This window comes from Heterodontus francisci, chromosome 31 (genome assembly GCF_036365525.1).
Source record: "Heterodontus francisci isolate sHetFra1 chromosome 31, sHetFra1.hap1, whole genome shotgun sequence".
In the NCBI taxonomy this organism is placed as follows: domain Eukaryota; kingdom Metazoa; phylum Chordata; class Chondrichthyes; order Heterodontiformes; family Heterodontidae; genus Heterodontus; species Heterodontus francisci.
Genome location: NC_090401.1, coordinates 38,598,699 through 38,623,515, shown reverse-complemented (window position 1 = coordinate 38,623,515; position 24,817 = coordinate 38,598,699). Strand labels below are relative to the sequence as shown.

Below are 24,817 nucleotides of genomic sequence, written 5' to 3'. Positions count from 1 at the left end.
TATGAGTTGAATTATATTCTTTCAAACTGGCAGCACATGCTACAACTTGGCAAACTAGGCTGTCATTAAAATATTAGGTGCTCTTCAGTCCAAAGGACCACTTCACTGCATTTCAATAAGTAACAAAAACAAATCTGGAAATAAAAAGCTGGTACCAGTAAATGTGACCATGAAGCCTGTGCTCCCTTAGCTGTTACAGTACAGCTACACCACTGGATCTTCGTAACATGGAAAAATCATGCAGGTTATGTCCTGTCTACGAAAAGCAGGATAATCCAATCAGGTCAATTACACTCCACCAGCTTACTCCCAGTCATCAAAATGACAGGAGTCAACGGTGCTATCAAACTGCATTTCCTCATCAATAACCTGCTCCCAGATGCAGTTTGGGTTCTGCCAAAATCACCCAGTTCCAGACCTCACTACAGTCCATGATGCTGAATTCCAGAGGTGAGGACACAGTGACTGCCATTACATCAAGGCAACATTTAACAGAGAGTAGCACCATAGTAAAACTGAAGTCAATGGGGATCAAGGGGTTAATATTCTCGTGCTTGGAGTCATATCTGGCACAAAGGAAAATGGTTGCAGTCAGTGGAGGCTCTAGCCAGCATCTTCTAGCCAAAACACCAGCAGCTGCTTCATCAATGGCCTTCTGTCTATCATAAGGTCAGAAGTGGAACTCTTTACTGATGATTGCAGTGTTCAGGTCCATTCACAATTCCTCAGATAAGGAAGCAGTCCATGCACAAATGCAGCAGGTTTCGCTGATAAGTGACAAGTAACAATCATGCCACACAAGTGTCAGGCAATGACCATCTCCAACACAAGACAGTCTAACCACCTCCATGACATTTAACAGCAGTACAATCACCAACATCCCCAACATTAATCTCCCGTGGCCATCACTGACCAGAAATCAAATTTGACAAGCCATATAATGCCATGGCTTCTAGAGCAGGTCAGAGATTGGATATTCAGTGCTGAATGGCTCAACTCCCGACTCCCCAAAGCTTTAACATCTAAAAGGCACATCAGGAATGTGGAACACTTTCCATTTGCCTGGATGGGTGCAGCTCTTACAACACAAACGAAGCTCAACACTATCTAAGACAATGCAGACAACTTGATCAGTACCCTGTAACATTCACTTCCTTCACCATCAACATACTCTAGCTGCAGTGTGCAGAATGCACTGCACCAACTCATCATGGCTTCTTTGGCAGCATCTCCCAAATCTGCAATCTCCACCAACTAGAAGACAAGGGCAGTAGGTGTAAGGGACTACCAACTTCCCCTCCAAGTCAGACATTATCCTGACTTGAACAGAGATCACCAATCCTTCACTGTTGCAAGGCTAAGGCCCTGGAACTCCCTTCCTAACAGCACTGAGAGCAACTTAAGTACATGGACAGCAGTTCAAGACAGCCCATTAGCACCTTCTTGAAGGGCAATAAAAGCAACTATGCCGGCACCACCTACATAGAGCATGAATTATTAAAAAAAACTTTTAGCCTAGGAAAGCATCACAAGACACAATGTTAAAATGGATACCAAGCCAAATAAACTATTGGGAAGGGTGACCAACAGCTTGGTCAAAGTAGTAAGTTTTAAGGAGGATCTTAAAAAGGATTAGAGGAAGGAGTGGAGGGTTTAGGAAAGAAATTCTAGAATGCAAGGCCTAGATGGCTGAAGGCATGGTGGTCAATGGTGAACAAGGTGGGTGCATGGGCAGGAGAAGGCTAGAAAGAAGAACAGGGGTCGGTGAGGGTTGTGGGGCTTGAGGAGGTTACAGTTTGGGAGGGGTAAGGAATGAAGTGATTTAAATGAGAATTTTAAATTAGAGGCACGATAAGATAATAAAATTAATCGGTGAGCAGGACAAAATGCTGGCGGTTTTTGGATGAACTGAAGTTTATCGAATGTAATGGAGAAAATATAGGGCCAGAAATCCAGCTCAGGGTGAAGTAGGGCACTAAGGTTACAAACCATCTGGTCCAATCTAAGTGACCAGGAATAGAACAGAAATCATAGGAATATGGTATTTTGAGTAACAAACCAATAAACTTTTCTACACTCCCCAACAGCAAATGAGTTAGAGTGTGGTTGGCATTGGGATCAGATCTACAATTGCAATTGAGAGGGAACTTCAGATCATATTACTCATATTTGATAAAGCTCTCTGAAATGCATTTTTGTAAAGTACTTCTTGACATAAGCCACCTGACGGCAGCTTGATTTCTCCTCAAACACAAACAAAATGTGGCAACACTAACCCGAATCTGATGGTTCTGATCTTCTCGGTTTAGGAGGGGGAGAAACAGATTCATGCTTCACACTCCCTTTCCGTTTTGGTGCTGTAACAAAATAAATAGTCTAAATAGTATGTAGATTAATCTGAGCATCCATTTCCCCATTTATTTTTCACTTCATATCCTGGACATACATAGACTGACAGTCTGCTCCCAGGTCTCCCCTAAACTTTGCTTGGGGTGATTCACTGTATGGGACGAATACATCCTATGGGGCTGCATCAGGTTTCCGTGTGAAGAGGGACATATCAATGGAAAATACGTACACCGTGCTACTTAAATCTTTACTGACAATATGGACAAACCTTTCTACTAGGGTGTACTAGTAACAGAGTGAAGGTATTATGTAAAATAAAATCATTTGACAGATACAAGACTGCATTTTCAGGGATTTCAAGTTGTACACTGTAAAAAAAGAACTGGCCTTTCAATTCTGATTAATCATTGGTCCATTTGACAGAGAAACTGATTTTTTTAAAATTTAGCCTGCAGAAATATAGGGAAAGTGTTCCAATTTCTTAAATCACCTGAATGCCAATTAAGTCTGCATGATTACTTGTACAAAACTTACCAGGCCGAGCAGGAGAAACAGAAGTATAACCTTTCCTTGAACGATTCATATGGGGAGGAGATGACAACCGTGGTCCCTTATGAACTGGACTTGTTGCAGACATTGGTGACCGATGTCGTCTCCTTGGTGGAGTAGCAGGGGATGGGGAAGATCGACGTGGTTTTCGGGGTGGACTGATTGATATATGTTTTGTCTTCTTTGGCGGCGACCTCGATCTGGAAGAGGAAGAGGAACTACTGCCCGAGGAAGAAATGGAGGGAGATCGGCGCCTGAGGGAATGAAGGTGAAACATACTGTAAAACTAGACGCAAAATGTTTTACTGCTCCTCATCTCCACCCCCATTACTGAAAACAGCAAGGTATTAAGTTAATTCCCATGTCTGGACAGAAATACAAAATGATCAATAACAAATTTGCACAAGTATTTTTTCATTATATTTTCAGGCAATGTCATCCATTAAAATTAATAGATATCAACTAAAACAAATGGATGTTGAGATCATCTGAAAGTGACCTACTTCGGCACGAGGTTCAAAGGCCTTTTTAAGACGACAAAATTCACCAACATTCTTCTTTCTTGAAAGGTCATAGGATCATAGGAAATAGGAGCAAGAGTAGGCCATTTGGCCCATCAAGCCTGTTTCACCATTCAAACAGATCAGAGCTGATCTACCTTTATGCCAATTTTCCCCCCCAATAGGAATACATCCAGGGCACTTCACAGGCTTGAGCCCATCCCAAGGGAGTCCCCTCTTTGGCCAAGCTGAAAATAAAGGAACTCCAAGCCTGAAGCGACTGCACCCCCAGTGACAGCTTCTTCAACACCACCGGCCTTGTTTGAGGCAGTTGGGAGGGAAACCTGTTGAGTTTTTTTTTGTGAAGATGTAACCAGAATAGATAAGGGGGAAACCGGTGGATGTGGTTTATTTTGATTTTCAAAAGGCTTTCGATAAGGTCCCACACAGGTTAGTAAAATTAGAGCACTTGGGATTGGGGGTAATATACTGGCATGGATTGAGAATTGGTTAACAGACAAAAAACAAGATAGTAGGAATGAACGGATCATTCTCAGGTTGGCAGGCTGTGATTAGTGGGGTACCACAAGGATCAGTGCTTGGGCCCCAGCTCTCCACAATCTATGTCGATTATTTGGATTTGGGGAGCAAATGTAATATTTCCAAATTTGCTGATGACGCAAAACCAGGTGGGAATGAGAGTTGTGAGGAGGATGCAAAGAAGCTTCAATGGGATTTAGACAGACTACGTGAGTGGGCAAGATGGAATGTGAAAAAATGTGAAATTATCCACTTTGGTCAGAAAAACAGAAATGCAGAGTATTTCTTAAATGGTGAGAGATCGTCAAGTGTTGATTGTCCAAAGGGACCTTGGTGCGCTTGTTCATAAGCCACTGAAAGCCAACATGCAGGTGCAGCATTTGGAAGACAAATGGTAGGGAAATGGTATGTTGGCCTTTACTGCAAGAGGAATTGAGTACAGGAGTAAAGAGGTCTTGCTGCAATTGTATACAGCCTTGGTGAGGACGCACCTGGAGTATTTTACAGTTTTGATCTCATCTTTTCTTTGCCCTCCTCGTACTAAGAGACAATGGGTAAGCGCCTAGAAGTGGTCAGTGGTTTGTGGAGCAGCGCCTGGAGTGGCTATAAATGCCAATTCTAAGGAAGGATACACTTGCCATATTTTTTTTTTAAATTTTAAATTTATTTACAGATACAGCACTGGAACAGGCCCTTCGGCCCACCGAGTCTGTGCCGACCATCAACCACCCATTTATACTAATCCTACATTAATCCCATATTCCTACCATATCCCCACCTTCCCTCAATTCCCCTACCACCTACCTATACTAGGGGCAATTTATAATGGTCAATTTACCTATCAACCTGCAAGTCTTTGGCTGTGGGAGGAAACCCACGCGTTCACAGGGAGAACTTGCAAACTCCGCACAGGCAGTACACAGAATTGAACCCGGGTCGCTGGAGCTGTGGGGCTGCAGTGCTAACCACTGCACCACTGTGCCGCCCACAAATAGATGGAGTGCAACGAAGGTCACCAGACTGATTCCTGGGATGGCAGGATTGTCCTATGACCAGAGATTGAGGAGACTGGGCCTATATATTCTAGAGTTTAGAAGAATGAGAGATGAACTAATTGAAGCATATAAAATTCTTACAGGGCTCAACAAAGTTAATGTAGGAAGAGTGTTTCCCCTGGATTTGGCAGGCGGTGAGGAGGGCGGGGGGAGGATCGTCTAGAACCAGAGGGGACAGTTTCAGAATAAGAGGTAGGCCATTTAAGATTGAGATGAGGAGGAATTTCTTCACTCAGAGGGTGGTGAATCTTTGGAATTTCCTACCCCAGAGGGCGTGGAGGGTCAGTTATTGAATATGTTCAAGACAGAGATCAATAGATTTCTAGATATTAAAGAGATCAAGGGATGTGGGGATAGTGCAGGAAAATGGCATTGGGGTAGATCACCAGCCATGATTTAGTTATATGAGGGGCAGAAAGAGGGGCTGCTCCCAGTTCCAGCCCATAAAAGGTCTTACTGGGAGTTCTGACTTTATTCAAGACCTTTCTGTCACTCTCCTGCCAGAGCTAGTGGGTGAGTGAAATGCAGCACTTTCAGATCACTGATCTTTCAATTATTGAATTTCTACCGGAAAGCAATGTCATAGAAATACAATATTTTGCAGGCAAATCATGCCAATCAATTCTACTTTGAAGTTTCAAATCAGGATGCCTTTTCTAAAATTCTGATCAGTCTTTTGGAAATTATTTAAGTGGAGAAAGGGAGAATAGCTATATTGGCCAAAGATAAAACTGATTTACAGAACTTGAAATTTGTTGTAAGCGCCAAAGAGTAGATAGACTGTATTCAGAATTTCAACGTAGGACTTTTACAGTAAGACCTAGACATTTTTGATATAGGTTGCTAAGGTACTAGAAAACTAAGAAATGGAGACTGGTGGTAACTTTTATCATTTCTGTAAACTGCTCGGTTGGATAGCTAACACATTTAGCGCCATTAGTCTAATGAAGTGTTGATCTGAGTTTTCCAAATATTCATTTGTTAAAATATTTTCCAAAATCATTAAAAGGTGTTAACTTTAAAAAAAATACATGGAGCTGATCTGCAAGTAAATATTTATTAGTTATCTTCTGTAAACTAGGAATAAATATCAACTTTAAGAACAGTTAAGATTTGAAATTAAAAAGTATACCTTCTAATAGGTGATCTACTCCTTCTGTGCCTGGATGGAGGTGGAGGCGGTGGCAGACGCCTTGGCGGGCTCCTCCTTCGAGGTGGAGACCTCCGTCTTGGACTGGGTCGTCTTCGTGGTGAATAGGACCTGCAATTGAGCAATTGTGACTAGTCACAGAAATCAGAACGTTAATGAATGAAGGGAAAAAAGCAAAATAAATTTACCTTGACCGGGATCTAGGACGCCTCCTCGGCCGTGAATGAGAGCGCGAGCGGGATCTAGACTTCGATTTTGACCGTGTACGTGATCGATGCCGATTCCTTTCTTTTCTTTCCTTCTCCTTTTTTGTAAGTTGTGCTGATAACATTTCCTTCACCTCTGGTGGCACAGGTTTGACTTCCTTCAGAATATCACTACAGAACAGCAGAAAATTAGTATATTGAATTCTTCACTCAATTTAGGGACTTATCTGGATGTAGTCACGATGTGTATGCCAGAACGTTTATAACAATTCTCACTATGTTTAAGTCATAAGTTTACCCTCATGAATTCTTCTTCCTACTTTTCCCAAAAGTAGAGTCCAATGATCAAAAATTTTATAAGCATTATTCTATTATACAAGAGTGTGACTCAAACAATTTAGTCAATTAAACCTAACAAATGAGATCTATTTATGGCTCCACCTCACTTGAAACAGTTTTGTTCAGTCCTTGTATTCTGATGTTCTAGGTTAGAAATACACAACATCCATTGGAGAAAGATTTTCAATGACTTAAAATTCACCAAATACTTAGGATGACAATATTTTTCATGACAACTTTTAAAAAGGCATCCCACAAATCTGTTTTCTCTCCAAACATAACCTTGGTTCACAACAACTATGTTTGCCCTTGAAAATAAACAAAAGTGCAAATATCAAATGCATTTTCATTAACACCCAACTGTAGTCGATTTTTTATTAAACTCATCAGAAATTACTGAGGCTTATTCCCCAATTTATTTCCAGGTTACTTCTTAAATTTTACTGACTAATTAATTTGAATGTTTAACTTTTACAAAATATCAATGTAGGCAAGATATTCCATGCTCTCTACTGAAGTTAGGGAAGCTTAAATAAAAACTAGTTAACCTTGTTGACGTTGCCTCTGGAGCAGGAGACTCTTTCCTTTCTTTAAGGGATAGATCTGGCTCAGGTGACATCTGCTCTGGTTTCTTAACTGTAGACACTGGAGAAGCACTTCTGCTCCGGCTTCTGGTCCTATGGCGAGGAGACTTCGAGAGAGAACGCTTTCGCTCCTTTCTTGCAGGGGACCGCCTCCTAGGTGATGGAGATCTTGATTTACGCCTGCAAGAGTTCATTTTCTTTTTGAATTTGGATGTTGTGAAAATGTTAAAAAGGCCAGCAATGCTTTGCTTAATCAGACCATAAATGTTGTTAAAATGTTTCCAGCAATGGGAAACACTCATGAATAGTAGTGATTGCTGCTTTTCTTCAAAAAACTCGAATACTGAAATTGTCGAGAGAACCAATAAGATGATGCTACAGACCATTTAGCTTCTCTCATTGGAAATTACTGTTACGTGGCTTGGATTCTGCTGATTTTATGGATCAGAAATGCACATAAAAGCAAACGGAAAAAGATTTTCAATTTTGACTTAAAATTCACCAAATACCTTGGACTATGCAATTGTTTCATGACTTTTTTTTTTATAAAAGGCAGCATACAAATCAGAAAACACATACCAAATCCCTCAGCATTTATGGTGCTATTAATACAAAATGCAACATGCTCTCCAGAACTGCATTTTTTTTTTAAATATAGCTTTCACAAAGGAGCTTCAAGCAGAGACCAAACACTAGAACGTTGAGCAGATATGAAGAGCATAGGGTTAGTGGCATAAGATCAGCCTCTCAAATAATGGGTGGGTTTAAGTGCTGTGCAGCATTCTGCATGAACGTATGAACATACATACGAATATATGAATTAGGAGAAGTAGACCACTCGGCCCCTCGAGCCTGCTCTACCATTCAAGATCACAGCCCATCTGAATGTAACCTCAACTCCACATTCCCGCCGACCCCCAATAATCTTTCACCCCCTTGCTTATCAAGAATCTATCTACCTCTGCCTTAAAAATATTTCAAGACTCTGCTTCCACCGCCTTTAAAGGAAGAGAGAGTTCCAAAGACTCACGCCCCTCAGGGAAAATATTTCTCTTCATCTGTCTTAAATGGGTGACCCCTTATTTTTAAATAATGACCCCTAGTTTGAGATTCTCCCACAAGAGGAAATATCCTTTCCACATCCACCCTGTCAAGACACCTCAGAATCTTAGGTTTCAATCAAGTCACCTCTTACTCTTCTACATTCCAGCAGATACAAGCCTAGCTTGTCCAACCTTTCCTCATAAGACAACCTGCCCATTCCAGTTATTAGTCTAGTAAACCTTCTCTGAACTGCTTCCAACGAGTTTACATTCTTCCTTAAAGACAATACTGTACACAGTACTCCAGATGTAGTCTCACCAATGCCCTGTATAACTGAAGCATAACCTCACGACTTTTGTATTCAATTCCCCTTGCAATAAATGATAACATTCTATTAACTTTCCTAATCACTTGCTGTAACTGCATACTAACCTTTTGCGATTCATGCACTAGGACAACCAGATCCCTCTGCATCTCAGAACTCTATAATCTATTTAGATAATATGCTTCTTTTTTATTCTTCCTGCCAAAATGGACAATTTCACATTTTCCCTCATTATACTCCATTTGCCAGATCTTTGCCCAATCACTTAACCTATCTATATCATTTTGTAGCCTCCTTATGCCCTCTTCACAACTTACTTTCCTACCTTTGTGTCATCAGCAACGCTAGCAACCATACCTTTGGTCCCTTCATCCAAGTCATTTATATAAATTGTAAAAAGTTGAGGCTTCAGCACTGAGCCCTGTGGTACACCACTCGTTACATCTTGCCAACCAGAAAATGACGCATTTATGCCTACTGTTTACTGCTAGCTAGCCAATCTTTTACCCATGCAAAATGTTACCCCCTACACCATGAGCTTTTATTTTTCACAATAACCTTTGATGTGGCACCTTATCAAATGCCTTCTGGAAATCCAAGTACAGTAGATCCACCGGTTCCCCTTTATCCACAGCACATGCAGAGAAATGAACTAAACATTTACCATATAAAAGGGAGGTGGTGGTGTCTTGGCAATGTCACTGACTAGTAATCCAGAGGCCCAGACTAATGTTCTGGGGACATGGGTCCAAATCCCACCATGGCAGGTGGTGAAATTTGAATTCAATTACTAAACCTGGAATTAAAAGCTAGTCTAATGGCGACCATGAAACCACTGTCGATTGTTGTAAAAACCCATCTGGTTCATTAATGTCCTTGAGGGAAGGAAATCTGCCATCCTTACCTGATCTGGCCTACATGTGACTCCAAACACATAGCAATGTGGCTAAATGTCTGTTAAATGCCCTCTGAAATGGCTAGCAAGTCACTCAGTTGTATGAAGACACAACGGTCTAAGAAAAGGAATGAAACTGGACGGACCACCCGGCATCGACCTCGGCACTGGAAACGGCAATCCCAGCTCTGTCGACTCGCCAAGTCCTCCTTACGAACATCTGGGACCTTGTGCCAAAATTGGGAGTGTTGGAGGAATCATAGCATGCAGACAATGTCCCAGACACCACCATCCCTGGGAATGTCTCGTCCCACCAAATGGCGGCACAGTGGTATACAGTGAGGAGGGAGTTACCCTGGGAGTCCTCAACATTGACTCCAGGCCCCATAAATCTCATGGCATCAGGTCAAACATGGGCAAGGAAACCTCCTGATTACCACCTACCACCCCCACCCACTGATGAATCAGTGCTTCTCCATGTTGAACAATTGGAAGAAGCAGTGAGGGTAGCAAGGGCACAGAATGTACTCTGGGTGGGGGACTTGAATGTCCATCACCAAGACTGGCTTGGGAGCACCACTACTGACCGAGCTGGCAAAGTCCTAAAGGACATAGCTGCTAGACTGAGTCTGCAGCAGGTGGTGAGGGAACAACATACTTGACCTCGTCCTCACCAATCTACCTGTTGCAGATGCAGTCAAGGCCAGCACTGGTAGGAGTGACCACCGCAAGTCCTTGTCGAGACGAAGTCCTGTCTTCACACTAAGGATGATTCCCATCACCATGGTGCTGTGTGGCACTACCACCATGCTAAATGGGATAGCTTTTGAACAGATCCAGCAACTCAAAACTGGGCATCCATGAGGCTCTGTGGGCCATCAGCAGCAGAATCGTATACAGCCACAATCTGTCACCACATGGTCTGGCATATCCCCGACTCTACCATTACCATCAAGCTGGGGGACCAACCCTGGTTCAATGAAGAGTGCATGAGGGCACGCCAGGAGCAGCAACGGGCATACCTAAAAATGAGGGGTCAGCCTGGTGAAGCTACAACACAGGACTACCTGTATGCCAAACAGCGGAAGTAGTATGCAATAGACAGGGCTACGTGATCCCACAACCAATGGATCAGATCCAATCTCTGCAATCTTGCCACATCCAGTCATGAATGGTGGACAATTAGACGACAGACAGGAGGCTCCACAAATATCCTCATCCTCAACGATGGGGGATCCCAGCACATCAGTGCAAAAGACAAGGCTGAAGCATTTGTATCCATCTTCACCAGAAGTGCCGAGTGGATAATCCATCTGGGCCTCCTGGTGCCCCCAGCATCACAGATGTCAAGTCTTCAGCCAATCCAATTCACTCCATGTGATATAAAGAAATGGCTGAAGGCACTGATACTGCAAAGGCTATGGGCCCTGACAATATTCCGGCAAATGTACTGAAGACTTGTGCTCCAGAACTAGCCACTCTCCTAGCCAAGCTGTTCCATTACAACTACAATATTGGCATCTACCCGGCAATGTGGAAAATTGCCCAGGTATGTCCTGTGCACATGAAGCAGGACAAATCTAACCAGGCCAACTACCGTCCTTTCAGCCTACTCGTGATCAGCAAAGTGATGGAAGGAGTTGTCGACAGTGCCATCATGCGGCACTTGCTCAGGAATAACCTGCTCACTGACGCTCAGTTTGGGTACCGTCTGGCCCAGAGCTCCTGACCTTATTACAGCCTTGGCCCAAACATGGACAAAAGAGCGAACGCCTGAGTTGAGGCAAGAGTGACTGCCCTTGACATCAAGACAGCATTTGACAGAGTATGGCATCAAGCAGCTCTAGCAAAACTGGAGTCAATGGGAATCAGGAGGAAAACTCTACACTGGTTGGAGTCAAACCTAGCACAAAGGAAGATGGTTGTGGCTGGAGGTCAATCATCTCAGTCCCAGGACATCACTGCAGGAGTTCCAAAGGGTAGTGTCCTAGGCCCAACCATCTTCGGCTGCTTCATGACCTTCCCTCCATCAGGTAAGAAGTGGGGATGTTCGCTGATGATTGCGCAATGTCCAACACCATTCATGAAACCTCAGATACTGAAGCAGCCAGTGTCCAGATACAGCAAGACCTGGACAACATCCAGGCTTGAGTTCATAAGTGGCAAGTAACATTCGTGCCACACAAGTGGCAGTCAATGACAATCTCAAACGAGAATCTAACTATCTCCCCCTTGATGTTCAATGGCATTACCATCACTGAATCCCTCACTAATCCCTGGGGGTTACCACTGACCAGAGAGTGAACTGGACTAGCCACATGAATGCTGTGGCTACAAGAGCAGGTCAGATGCTCGGAATTCTGCAACGAATAACTCATCCGTCTCCGCAATGCTTGCCCACCACTTAAAAGACACAAATCAGGAGTGTGATGGAATACTATCCACTTGCCTGAATGAGTGCAGCTCCAACGCTCAAGCTCAACACCATCCAGGACAAAGCCACCCACACTTGACTGGCACTCCATTCATCACCTTCAACATTAACTCCTTTCACCACCGACGCACAGTGGCAGCATTGTGTACCACCTAGAAGATGCACTGCAGCAACTCACCAAGGCTCCGTAGCACCTTCAAAACCTGTGACCTCTACCACCTAGAAGGACAAGGACAGCAGATGCATGGGAACACCACCTGCAAGTTCCCCTCCAAGCCATGCACTATCCTGACTTGGAACTACATCGCCAGTCCTTCACTGTCACCAGTCAACATCCTGGAACTCTCTTCCCAACACTGTTGTTGTACCTACACCCCAAAGACTGCAGCGGTTCAAGAAGGTAGCTCACCACCACCTTCTCAACAGCAATTAGGGATGAGTAATAAATGCTGGCCTAGCCAGCGACACCCATGTCCCACAAATGAATTAACAAAAAATACTAGATGCTGAAAACCTGAAGAGCACAGCATGCTCTAAACACTCAGCACTTCAGGCAGCATCGGTGGAAGGAACAGAAATTGGCAGCTCAGGTTTGGATGCGTCAAAACTAGATGCTGTTATTGATGAGCTGCATTTAAAAAGAAATGAGAGAGATGGGGAGAAAGGAAAAATATACACAGATGAAGAAATAGAATGACCTTCAAAGTGCTGAAGTGTAAAACCAGAGATGGTTAAATAGCAAAAGTGATATTAGCATTAGACAAAAGGAAATATGAGGTACACTTAAGAAATAAAAGACTATTGGAACTATTTTAATTTTATAAAAGGTTAAACTATTTCCTGAGAAAAGCTAAAATCTTTTTCAGCCCAAAAAAAACATCCTGAATATACAAAATAAATAGCAGGTGCTAGCTAGAACATTTATTTCACATGCTAAATTTGGAATATTCTTGATATGCATAGCATTTCTAGCACTTAAATTCACCAATATTTGCAAAATGCCTTGCGTTATAGCAAACAATATCAATCTTCTTTTGCCTGGTAAAAAAGGAGATATGGAGAAGAGATCATCTTATCCAACTAAGTGCATCTATTTAGCATGGCATACATGATATATGTACATATGCCTGTGCATCATGCCACTGGCAAAACATGAACTTAAATAGCAAAGCAGAGTAGGAACTTTGTGCTAAAAGGCGGAGTTACCATATAATCTTAATTTGTAGACTGAATTAAGACGACTAGCCTGTATACACTACCCAGCCACTGAACTCAACCATAACTTGAATGTAAACTTCATTCTTAATCACCTCTTTGGACTTCTAGATCGGTCCCTCTTTTCTCTGTTTTCTTTGTCTTCCTTATCCTTTTTTTCCTTCTCTTCATCTTGTTTCTTCATGGTAGCCAGTTTTTCCTGCTCAATCTGCAACAAGGAATTCATAAACAATATATTGCTGCACTGTTGACAATCACCATGTCTTCTCAGCTATATCCCAAATTCACAAAATTAAGGGAGAAAATCAATTTTTAATTAAGGAATGCTTAAAACAGAGCAAAACTGAAATTATTCTGGGCATTTTCTCTCACTATGTATAAAACAAAGTCTAGCATTAACGCTTTGCATTGCACCTGAAAGCGTGGCCTGATATCAATCTTCTACCTCAATGCAATCAAATCCTTCACTTGTTTGCCCCCAGAGCTATTTATGAACCAAGTACCACAAGCCAATTAAAGTTGGCATAACTTATGACCAAATTGGACCCAGAGTCAATTGCCAACTTGGCACAGAAGTTGGATGATTCAACCATCAACCTCCCTATATCCAAAAGGGTACACAAACATAAATTGAGCAAGAGGCAAAAGAAAACAGTGAGAAATTCACATGACTTTCACATAAGTAGCCTGTTCTCCTTCCAACTTTTGAAGTTGGCCTGGCCTAACCAGTCCCCATCATAAACGATTCCCAGATCAAACAAGTACAGTGCAGTTGCAAGCAATTGGTCAAGAAAGCAAAACAGAACTGCTTTTATCCATATCTGCAAATTACAAAATTCCTGTCACATAAGTAATTTGCAAGACAGTCCAGAATAAAGGCTCTTCAATTCATTTAGTCTCAACCAGACTGCCAATTCTAGCAACTTCAGAGATCTAACAATAGATTACCTGTCTCTGCTTGATTTCTTCTTTCTTCTGTTCTAGAAAGGCAGAGGGGATTCCTGCGATGTTTTCTTGTGCACTCAACAGCAATGGCCACAACTCCCCCATGAACATTCTTGCATTCTTTCCATTCAAAAACCCCGTCAAGTTAATCTGCATCAGCTTTGCGTCTGGGTTCTGCAACAGACACAAGATGAAGGCAGGAAGGTTATTTGGCAAAATCCAAGAACAGTTCTCTCCATTACTTTCAATCTACCTCAGTATTCTAAAAGGCAAAATTGACAGTTGCAATACTTTAGATAATAGCAAATTACATTAATTTTTTCTATGTTGTGTACCATTTCCCTGATCTATCAGCCTATATAAATTGGCTGAATGTCAGCTTTGTCTTAAGATTTCAATATGAGCACTACACTTAAATCCCATTTACGAGGCCAGACTGCCTCTCACTATTTCCTGACAATAGCCAATGGGCCTTCCGTAGTTTTAGTGAATGGGTACTGCACATAGGTTGCCAGAGCAACGAGGTCCAGTAAAAAAAACACACAAACGTGTCAGAACACCATAAAGCAAGTACAGAGTCCTGAGGTCTTCAATTTCTTCTGGTCGACTCCTGAACCCAAAGTTCCAAGTCCCCTGTAGAGAAAGATGTTCCCTTGGGTTGCTTCCGACTCCCTACTGCAACTCAATCACCTTGAGTATAATGTTATATCATTTATCTAAATTGTAAGAGACGAACAAGCAATAATGAGTAAACAGCCACATAAAAGAAAAATGAACAGTTTATATTAAACTTCTGCTTAAATAAACTTGCCTTCATGCTCCAAGTGAAACAGAGCTGTTGCTACCTCTCCAGATCTGCATTTTACATTAAACTACAATATCTAATAACATGCAAGCACCTAAACTGCATTACAATGTATTAATTCAATGAACTATTACATTTACATGCTTGCTGATCCTTCCACTGATTATAACTGATCAACATCATGGTCTAGCACATGGTTATTAATGCTTTTATAATTAGGCATGAGATCTATGCTATGATTTTTAGCACACTGTAGCACTTCTACATTAATTGACCATGCTTATAGTAATCTATCTAAATCTGTTTCTACTGGGTAGATATGGGGCTGCAAAGATGGATAGTTCTGCTATGTTGGACTATCCCTGCTCACAGATTTTATATTTTAGCAATATTCACCACTAATGCCAGGTTATTTTTATCTTTGCAAAAACATCTTAATTCAATATCTAAATAAATATATATGAGGCATACACGCTGTTGTTTAGAATATTTTCAGATCTTGTCATTGTAAGCAGGGTTTACCACTACTCTGAATCTTCTGGCAGTTCCTGAGGCGTCTCAGACATGCTAGCAATACCACTCACACTGAATCTACCAATCTAATAGACTAACACGGAAAGCTACACTATTTTTTTTCCTTGCTTGCAAGCTGCTTGCATCCTCCTGCAACTGGGAGGGCAGCATGGTTTGGGCTGCAAACTTTTCCACATCCACCATCAATGCCACTCCATGATCAGTTATTAAGAGGTACAATTTAAGCAGAGCAAACAGGATCTTTTTTTTCCACTTCATGAGGTACACCTTGCTTCCATGCAGAGTTCTATCTAGCAGTATAGCCGCTGTTATGTTGTTCATTTATAAAATAAAAAAAGCCTGAACGTTTCTACTTGGACGAATTAGATCAGACACATTTAAATGTTAAGGATACATTTCAGTCGCATGAAAATAGAACCTTAGGGCTGCACAAATTCAATATGTACCATTTGTAGTTCCACAAACATGACTTTCCTCCTATATCATGTCTATACAGTCTTCCCCAAATGAAAGATGGAGTCTCATTATCCCTTGGGTTGCAGTGGCGAGTTGAAGTTTTGAGTATTTTTTAAGAAAACAATTGGCCCTCCAGAAATATTCCAACTTCTTGATTTTTAATTAAGGATTCAAAAAAATTACTTTTTTACGTTGGTCATTAATGAGCCTAAAGTTTCTCTAAAAAGCCATATCCAGTTTTCAGATTACAGAAACAATTATCTGCAGTAGTACATTTTTCCTCATCTAGACTGGCTACTGTTTTGCTTTCCACTTTTTACTTCTGAGCAGTGTAAAGTTTGTCCGAGTGCTCTTCATTGAGTGGCATGAGGATTTTCGTCTGGTCACTTTACACAACTCACCTCCAAACACACACTGCATCATCAAGGGAGGAGGGTCAGAGCGACATTGGAATTCACTTTGCTGTGACCTAACAAGGTGATGGTGCTATACTTCAGACGGAATAACATCCATTTTGGTTCAGGCCTTTTAAATCATAAATCACACGATCATTAGAAAAATGCTGTCAAAGGCGCTTATTATACAACAAAACAAGTAAGAACACATACAAGATGGATTTTCTTTTTGTTACCTGAGGGCTAACTGAGGGGGTCATTCAATATTTTCAACTGTTTCACAAGAGTATATTAAGCACTCTTAAGGAAGAGCACCCAACCTTGCAAATGCAAATACATTCAGCTGATTATCAAAAACATAAATCAACATTCATTAGTTTCCTTAAAGTCAGGAAAATTTCAGGAAAGTGAACTCAATTTAAGCTACCTAAATATTTTTCTGGTTACATTCGTAGATTCCACTTTAGAACCTAAATTAACTTTCAATGAGTTTTTTCAGAAGTCAGGAAAAATTTCTCAATGTACCCTTGTGAAAATAGCTGAAAGTGCTAAATGGTCCCTAAAGAATCCTGTCATATTTAAAGCTATCCTTGCAGCTTTTTAAACCACGTTTTATACTGTCAACATTAACTGTGTAGAAAACAAGCAAACCTTACACTTTACATAACTTTCACCAAAAGTCCAGGTGAAAAACCACATCACAATAACTTTTTAAATACTTTTTCGCGTTTCCAATTATTACCTTCTCTTCAAGGTGATTGAAGATGAACTCGATCACAACATCATCCTCAAATCCAAGCATTTCTGTCACTCTCTGAGTAATCCATGGCTTGATCACTTCCAGATTCACTTTGTGCATGTCCACCTGAAACCCAGTTGAAAAAAAATTACAATTAACAGCACACTTGGAACTTCCAACAGCCTCAGTGAGAGATTTTGTCTCAAGTCTATTGAGGTATGTTGTGACTGCCATCCAGCTAGAATTCATAACCAACATAGAAACAAGCCAGTATTAACATATCTTTTTCAAAAAAACTGCATGCTACCAATAACGATGGCATTATTGCAATTTAGCAGATTGAAGCATCAATACACATCACAACAAAATGACATAGCATTACATGATTTCTGAGCCCACCCAGCACCTATGAGTAGTATCAAACAGTATCGCAAGAGGAGAAATTCAAAAGGGAAAGTTGCTTTCCCCAGCTGCTCTTGCTCATCTGATAGCTTGTTTAGCAACAGAAGCCTAGCAGGTGGTCACTCAATCACCTTCGCAGTCATTGTAGAAGGGAAGTAAATAATTGAAGTAGGAGTGCTTTTACAGGGAAAGCAGAGTTGCACTAAAACAGTGTGCCTTACCTGACTGAATAGTTTTTTTTCCTTCAACTTGTATGTGCTAGTACACTGGTGATTTTATTACATTTAATTTTTATATAGCACTTGGTAGGATGTGTCCATTTGAGTTGCACCCAATTTTGAATATTTCTGCCTATTGGTTGAAATTACTCAAACTCGTGAACTGCACTGTATCGATTGTTTTATAAATTATTTGGAGGAGCTTAAAAAAAGTTCAGGTTTTTGAAAAGGTCCCCTCCCAAAAAAAATCTCCATGCTGAATATTTCAACACAAACTAAAGAGAAGAAAGTTTTTCATTTCACCAAGTGCCCCTTTTCCCCTCTAATTTCTACTGCACATTTGTTGCTTTACATTAAAATCTCTCAAACAGGCCATTTAACCCCTCGAGCATGTTCTACTATTTTGAATGAGATTATGGCTGATCTGCAACCCAACTCCATATACCTGTCTTTGCCCTATAACCCTTAATACCTTTGGTGAACAAAAAAAAAATCAATCTCAGATTTAAAAATTAACCGATCCAGCATCAACTGCTGCTTGGAGAGAATATTATGATCCACATGGAGATCAACAAACCAAAAGCACCAAGTTTATCAAATGTTCCCAATAAAAAAACAAATGGACAAGATTTCACTTATGTAACTTTTACTTTAATAAACTAAAAACAACATAAATTAAACATGAAATAACAGAAATCACAGCCAATATATATTTTACAGATTGCACGTTAATTAATACAACTAAGATAGATCTCACTGATTTACTGGGCAGTCCCCTCAGCATAAATGGCACCAATTACAGCCACAAAGTCCTTCACAAGGTCTGAACTTCTTCAGGTAAATCTCCAGATCCTATCTTCCAAGATGCAGTCTGCAAGTTTCACCCAGCAGCAGTTCCCTTTCAATCTCAAACTCCACAGGTACAATTTCCACCAAAAACAGCACACTACTCGGAATCTCAAGTCTGCTCACAACAGTCTTGATGGTGTAGATCCACCAGTATTTCTTTGTTACTGAAATCAGTTGCAGCAACTTGTATTTGCCAATGGCCAGCTCCCAAATTCAGCTTCCACTCTGCAGCTCTTCTGCAAAACACTGCCTGCAGCCTGCTCGAACTGTGCAATCTTGTGATCTGGGGATCACTCTGGTCAGATGACTGTCTTTTAGCTGGTTCCAACCAGTTGTCTCCCCAGAACTCTGAAGTTTAGTTTCACTTTTAGTTAGGGACTGTTTCAAAAATAAATGCTTTGAAACCAGAGTCAGTGCACCTAACAGAAAATTCAATTAGTCCTCTGTTGAGACAACAGCTTGCATATGCTCCTTCACTGGTCTCAAACTCCATCACAAGCATTTAAAACTTCTGACACTATGTAGAAGTGTCTTCTGAAAGGTCTGGCTCTAATTTTTTTTAGATTATGTCCCCTAGACCTACAATCCTCAGTCAACGGAAATAGTTTCTATTCACGCCATTTCACTTAATATCTCAGAACGCCTTCTAAAGCAAAAAAAAAACTACCAGCCAAGTGGTCGCAGCATAAGCAGCAGCTTAGTTTTGAAATGTCTATCAATGCTCGCAACAGATTTTTCTCTCAAATTGAAAGCCTAGCTATATCTTGGGGGTGCCTGGTATACAAACAACTGACAGTACCGTTTTTTCCACAATTGCACAATGCTTTTGGTCACTTATTAGACCTTTACCATTATGTTGTCTCCTCTCCAAAAAAAACTGCTTAAGCAACTCACGATCCAAAACCTCAACTTAGTGAAGTTGTAATCTTCTCCAAGATGACCGACAGCAATTTAGTGAATTTCATTTGATTAGAGAAATATTTCAACTACCTCGAACCACCATTATATTGAACCCTTGGATTGAAAAACTGTCAATGTCACTCCACTATTCAAGAAGGGTGAGAGATAATTTAGGAATTTATAGGCCTATAGACCTGTTGTTGAAAAATCTGTTTTTGGGTGGGGTGGGTGGGGGGGGTGTTGGTAGAGGCAGTTACGAGAATTTATGAGGGATAGAGTAACTGAGCATTTGGTCAAACAAACACTCAGACAGTCAAAGTGGATTAGTAAAGGCGAAATCATGTCGAACAAACCTAACTGATTTTTTTTTTCAGGTAAAAAATTGTAGTAGATGAGAGTGCTTATGCATTTTTTTTTTTAAATATGGACTTCCAGAAAACATTCAATAAGGTTCAACACAAGAGACCAAACAAAAATGAAAGCATATGGAAGCAACCTAATGACATGGGCATGGAACTGGTTATGAGGGAGAGACTAGGGATAATTCACAGGATGTGATTTACCCCTTAAAGTTAAGTGGCACAGTAAATAGTGTAGACAGAGCAGAAAATTGCAAAGAGGCATTGATAGATTAAGTGAATAGACAGAACAGTGGCAACTGGAGTTCAAAGTGGGAACATATAAGGCCATTCCCCTTGAACCTAAGACAGAGAGAGCAGATTTTTTCTAAATGGCAAGAAGCAAGGAACTGTATGTAGAGAATCATAGATTTAAGGGTCCAAGTACAGAATTCACTAATAGCTAGTGAGCAAGTATAAAGTTAAAAGGCCTAAAGGACTGGACAGGTTGGCTCCACAATTAATGGATATAGACCAAGGGTGCAGTTCTGTTGCATCAATCACTAAGTCACCTTTACCAGTCCTCCAGTACCTGGAAGTTTAAAGAGCTCCTGTCGAAACTTCCAAGTGTTCAAACCTACAACTGCAACAAAAGCAAATTAAGAAATGATGGCAGCAGATCTGAAGGTAGCAGCAAAGCAATGAGCAGCAAAGATCCCAGCAGAGCTCGAGTGGCATATGGGACAGTGGATGCCAGTAGACCAGACTATGCCAGATGGAAGAGGACAGCGGATGATGGGCAACAGACCAGAAATGAAAGTGACGAACAGCAATGACACTGGTACAGGAAACCACCTTCTTGATTTTAATACTTTTGTACATCGGGATTGACATTTTTCTTTATGGGGTCATCGGTTTATGCATTTTTTTTTATATTCATTCGTGGGATGTGGGCGTCGCTGGCTAGGCCAGAATTTGTTGCCCATCCTTAATTGGCCTCGGGAAGGTGGTGGTGAGCTGCCTTCTTGACCACTGCAGTCCTTGGGGTGTAGGTACACCCAAAGTGCTGTTAGGACTGGGAGGTTGAGAGTATGGAGGCTTGGGAAGTTTGTGTACATAAGCTGTGAAAACGTGTGCAAATGCTTCTCCAATAAAGGTAGACGTTTCATTAAGAAAAAAGCAATTACATTAGACATGAACAGAAAGCACAAAAGAGAACTGAAAAAGAAATGGGGGGAGGGGAGTGTGCAAGGTTTGAATAGCTGTAACATAAAGAAATCCAGAAGTCTTTCATTAACATGTGTAAAAGCGCGGTCAAGGAAGAGCAGGGACAAAAAAGGCAATCTTGTGGAGGCAGAGGGCAATACTGAGGTACTAAATGCATCTGCCTTCACTGCAAAGGAAGAAACTGCCAATGTCATAGTAAGAGGAGGTAGTAAAGAAACTGGATAGGATAAATATAAAAGGAGCTATTTAAAAGGTTGGCAGTGCTCAAAGTAGAAAAGTCATTCCCATCTGGATGGGATGCACCCTAGGTTGCAAAGAGAAGCAAGTGTGGAGAAGGCAGAGGCTCTGGCCACAAACTTCCAATCTTTCAATGTGAGAGCAGCGCTAGAAATGTTGAAGTAACAGAGAGCACTGATGAAGGCAGTAAGGCTGATGTTGTGTATATGGACTCAAAATGTTTGATAAAACATCCACATTTTGAGAATAAAAGCAAAATACTGTGGATGCTGCCTCCTCTTGTCTTTTTTTGGTAATTTACCCCCGCAGAGAGAATTTCTGTAACTTTCAGTGTAAGAAGTAAACATTTTTTTAAATATATGTTGCGACCTGTGGAGAAGTGGAGGAAAAGACGCCTCGGTCGTAACAAAAGGGGGTGCAGGAACACACTTCAGGGTTTATGTATACAAATCTTTGAAGACAAGGTACAAGACAAGTTGCAAATGTTGTTAAAAAAAAACTAATGGCATAACTGACTTTATAAAAAAAGGGGCATCGAGTACAAAAGCAAGGAAGTTACGCTAGACCTTTATAAACCCTTAATTAGGCTTAAGCTAATTATGGGCACCACACTTTGGAAGGATGTCAAAGCCTTGGAGAGGGTGCAGAAGAAATTTACTAGAATTGCGCCAGGATGAGAGACTTCAGTGATGAGGAAAAGCGAAGAAGTTAGAGTTGATCTCTTTACAGCAGGAGAAGACTAAGTCAATAGAAGTATCCAAAATCATGAAGGGCTCCGATAGAGTACATAGGGAAAAACGGTTTCCAATGGCAGGTGGTCAGTATCTAGGGGATACAGATTTAAAGTAATTAGCACAAGAACCAGAGAAGAGGTAACTTGCTGCATTTAAAAAAATTATAATCTGGAATGAATTGCCTAGAAGGTTGGTGGAAACAGATTCAATCGTAACTTTCAAAAGAGAACTGGATAAATACTTGAAAAGGAAAAATTTGTAGGTCTATAGGGAAAGAACAGGGAAGCAGGACGAATTGGATAGCTCTTTAAAAGAGCCTGCAGGAGCATAATGGACCAAATGGCCTCCTTCTGTGCTGTATGATTCTATGATGTACTACGACCAGGTGCGAAAGATGCCTGGGGGACTCAGTTAACGGCTACGGATATACGATGCGCCCATGCTAGCATGCACACGTGATACATACACGCAAAGAAGGACAGAAAAGTAGAACAGTTTGAGGCAATATCTTGTTACTGTTTCTCGAGCTGTAGTCTTTGATTGAAGATATGGTCTTGCGTTTCGTTGGGGCCCAGCATTCTTCGTAAACCTTGTACACATAGGAATTTTTTTCTGAGTTTGCTTGTCTTCACAAGATTCAGTTCTATGGGAAAGAGATAGAGACAGACAGGAGAGATGTTCTCAGTCCATGAGCACACTGCGCTGTCTTCAAAATCCTTTGTCGGAAGTTCAAATTCTCTACAGCCAGTCATGTGACTAAAACTGGGCTGACCACTTGTGTATTGGGGAAGCAACTGCTGGGTCCCCATTGTTTCAACATTGTCTGACACTATGCAAATGTCCTTCCAGTCAGGGCTTGCAATTTTAAGTTTTTGCTCATGTGGCAAAATACTGTGTTCCTCAATCCTGGCAGGTGGGGGGGTTTGCCGGACACCTCCACACCCAGGGGAATGAAATGCGATTTGAAGAAAACAGCGAATTTCATTACAGAGTTTGAGAGAAATACAAGATACAGAAAGAAACCCATTTCTCTCATTCATTTCCATTCACCAATCGAAAAGCTCATTAAAAAGAGTCTGTTCTGGGTGCCAGGGCTGCTTTAATTTCCCCCTTTTTTCCCTCAGGAGTGTTAGTTGGGGGGCGGGTCTATCCTGCACTTGGTCATGCAAAGACTTTTGGCTTCAGGGGATGGGGTGGTTCCCTTTTCCTATGACTGTGAGGGAGTCTTTCGGACACTCCTGCCTGCAGGTATTTGTGCAGACTTAGCTGCATTCTCTTGAGACACTATGACTAGGTGGGGCATCACCCTCAGTTTCTCTGCCACCTAGAGATATCTTTGTCTCTGCAGGTTCCTGTAAATGCTGTTAGCAATTCTGGTGGGGTGCTTCTAGAGTCTGCATTTACATAGGAGGATGTGGGGTCTAACTTTTCACATTTTTCTAGGTTGGTTGACCGGGCGGGAGGGGTTTTCATCTGGGATTCTTCCCAGACTTCCTTTGGTCGCTTTTTCCCCTTCTCTTTCTAAACTTTTGACAGCCATGTGCCTGCCTGTCCCCTTTTGTTTTGGCGGCAGTCCCTTACAGTTCAACAGCCCTCTGCTGGAGGGTCCTCCTAACACTGGTACAGCACTTAGGGATGCAGGTTTCACTGTAGGTTGGGGTTTCCCCTCAAACTGGCACATGTGGCAACTCCTGCAATACTCCACCGCATCTTTGTGGCGTTTTGGCCAGTCAAACTGCTGCTGCCAGCATGTACAGCTACTGCAGTGGGCACTTAATATCTCTCCCCGGTACCTCTGTTACCACTAACTGGTGAACTACTGTCTACTCCTCGCAGACCTGAGGGCAAGGAGAACGCCATTTCATCAGTACCTCATTCTTTAAATAGTAGCAGTCAGGGACTCTCCCCCCACCCGCTTCAGACTGGGCAGCCTGTGCTAACTCTCGCAATACTGAGTTGACTCACTGAGCCTCACCTAGGGAAAATCCATTTAATTCATTCCCTGGGTCTCCTAACTTTCCAAAGAAAGTCTCAGACAGGTAGACCTCATGGTCATTTGCCTGCAGTGTCAATGCAGTCACCTCTGGGGGGGGTGGGGTGGTGGTTCTGGTTTGATCATGGCCTGACTACACTACACATTCAGGGACTCTGCAAGGGACAGTCTCCTGTCACCGCCCTACCTCCTGCAGTCTTTCCTTCACTATTGGCGCGGGGGGGGAAAGAGGGCAACCACCTTCACCCCCGCCAGATCATTACCTAGGTGGTCAGCCCCGTCCACAGGCAAACTAGGGACGATCCCTACAGTCAGTCATCGGTCCCGAAACTAGGTCACACTCCAGGTGGACCCAGTGCACAGGTACAGACATACACTGCCCTCCAATACCATTCACCACCATTTTGGTGTTCACTGCACTCTGTGGGGGAAAAGGGCAGGCCTTTTCCCAGTAAAAGGGATCTAGTGGCCCCCATGTCCCTAAGAATCACTATGCGCTTGCTTGCCCCACTCAAGGGATATGAGGCTATTTTCCCTTCAAATATCAAAACCCTGATAACCTTCAGGAATCCTATTAGCTTTTCCTGCACTGGCCGCAGTAAGCTTCCTGGATTGCACTCTTACTGCAGTTAAAGCCACAGCTTGTTCTGCTGTGCTTTGCATCAGGATCCCATTGCCACTCAGCAGATGTGCCCTGATTTCCACATTAGTTTCCAGCAGTCAGCTTTTAAATGCCCTACCTTATTACAATGGAAGCACACATGTCTCCGAGACTCTCTCTTGCTCCCAGCACCTTCCTTTTTTCGTGTCTCCTGCTTTCCTTTCCAGGACTGCCTGGACAGATATCACCTTCCCACCCT

At 41.9% G+C, this 24,817-nt stretch overlaps 1 protein-coding gene across 4 annotated transcripts in view; it reads right to left on the bottom strand.

Annotated features, from left to right (window-relative positions):
• srrm1 (serine/arginine repetitive matrix 1) overlaps positions 1–24,817 on the bottom strand; it is a 55,353-nt gene that overhangs the window by 15,700 nt on the left and 14,836 nt on the right. For 3 of the 4 annotated variants that reach the window (XM_068011334.1, XM_068011336.1, XM_068011335.1), the window contains exons 3-10: positions 17,063–17,185; positions 14,134–14,304; positions 13,281–13,393; positions 7,237–7,452; positions 6,332–6,520; positions 6,126–6,254; positions 2,884–3,152; positions 2,277–2,357 (exon numbers count right to left, since the gene is read on the bottom strand). In XM_068011334.1, the coding sequence (XP_067867435.1) occupies positions 2,277–2,357; positions 2,884–3,152; positions 6,126–6,254; positions 6,332–6,520; positions 7,237–7,452; positions 13,281–13,393; positions 14,134–14,304; positions 17,063–17,185 (1,291 nt within the window). Of the gene's footprint in view, positions 1–2,276; positions 2,358–2,883; positions 3,153–6,125; positions 6,255–6,331; positions 6,521–7,236; positions 7,453–13,280; positions 13,394–14,133; positions 14,305–16,326; positions 16,448–17,062; positions 17,186–24,817 lie in introns of those variants that run through there. The other variant, XM_068011337.1, reaches the window with a different exon arrangement.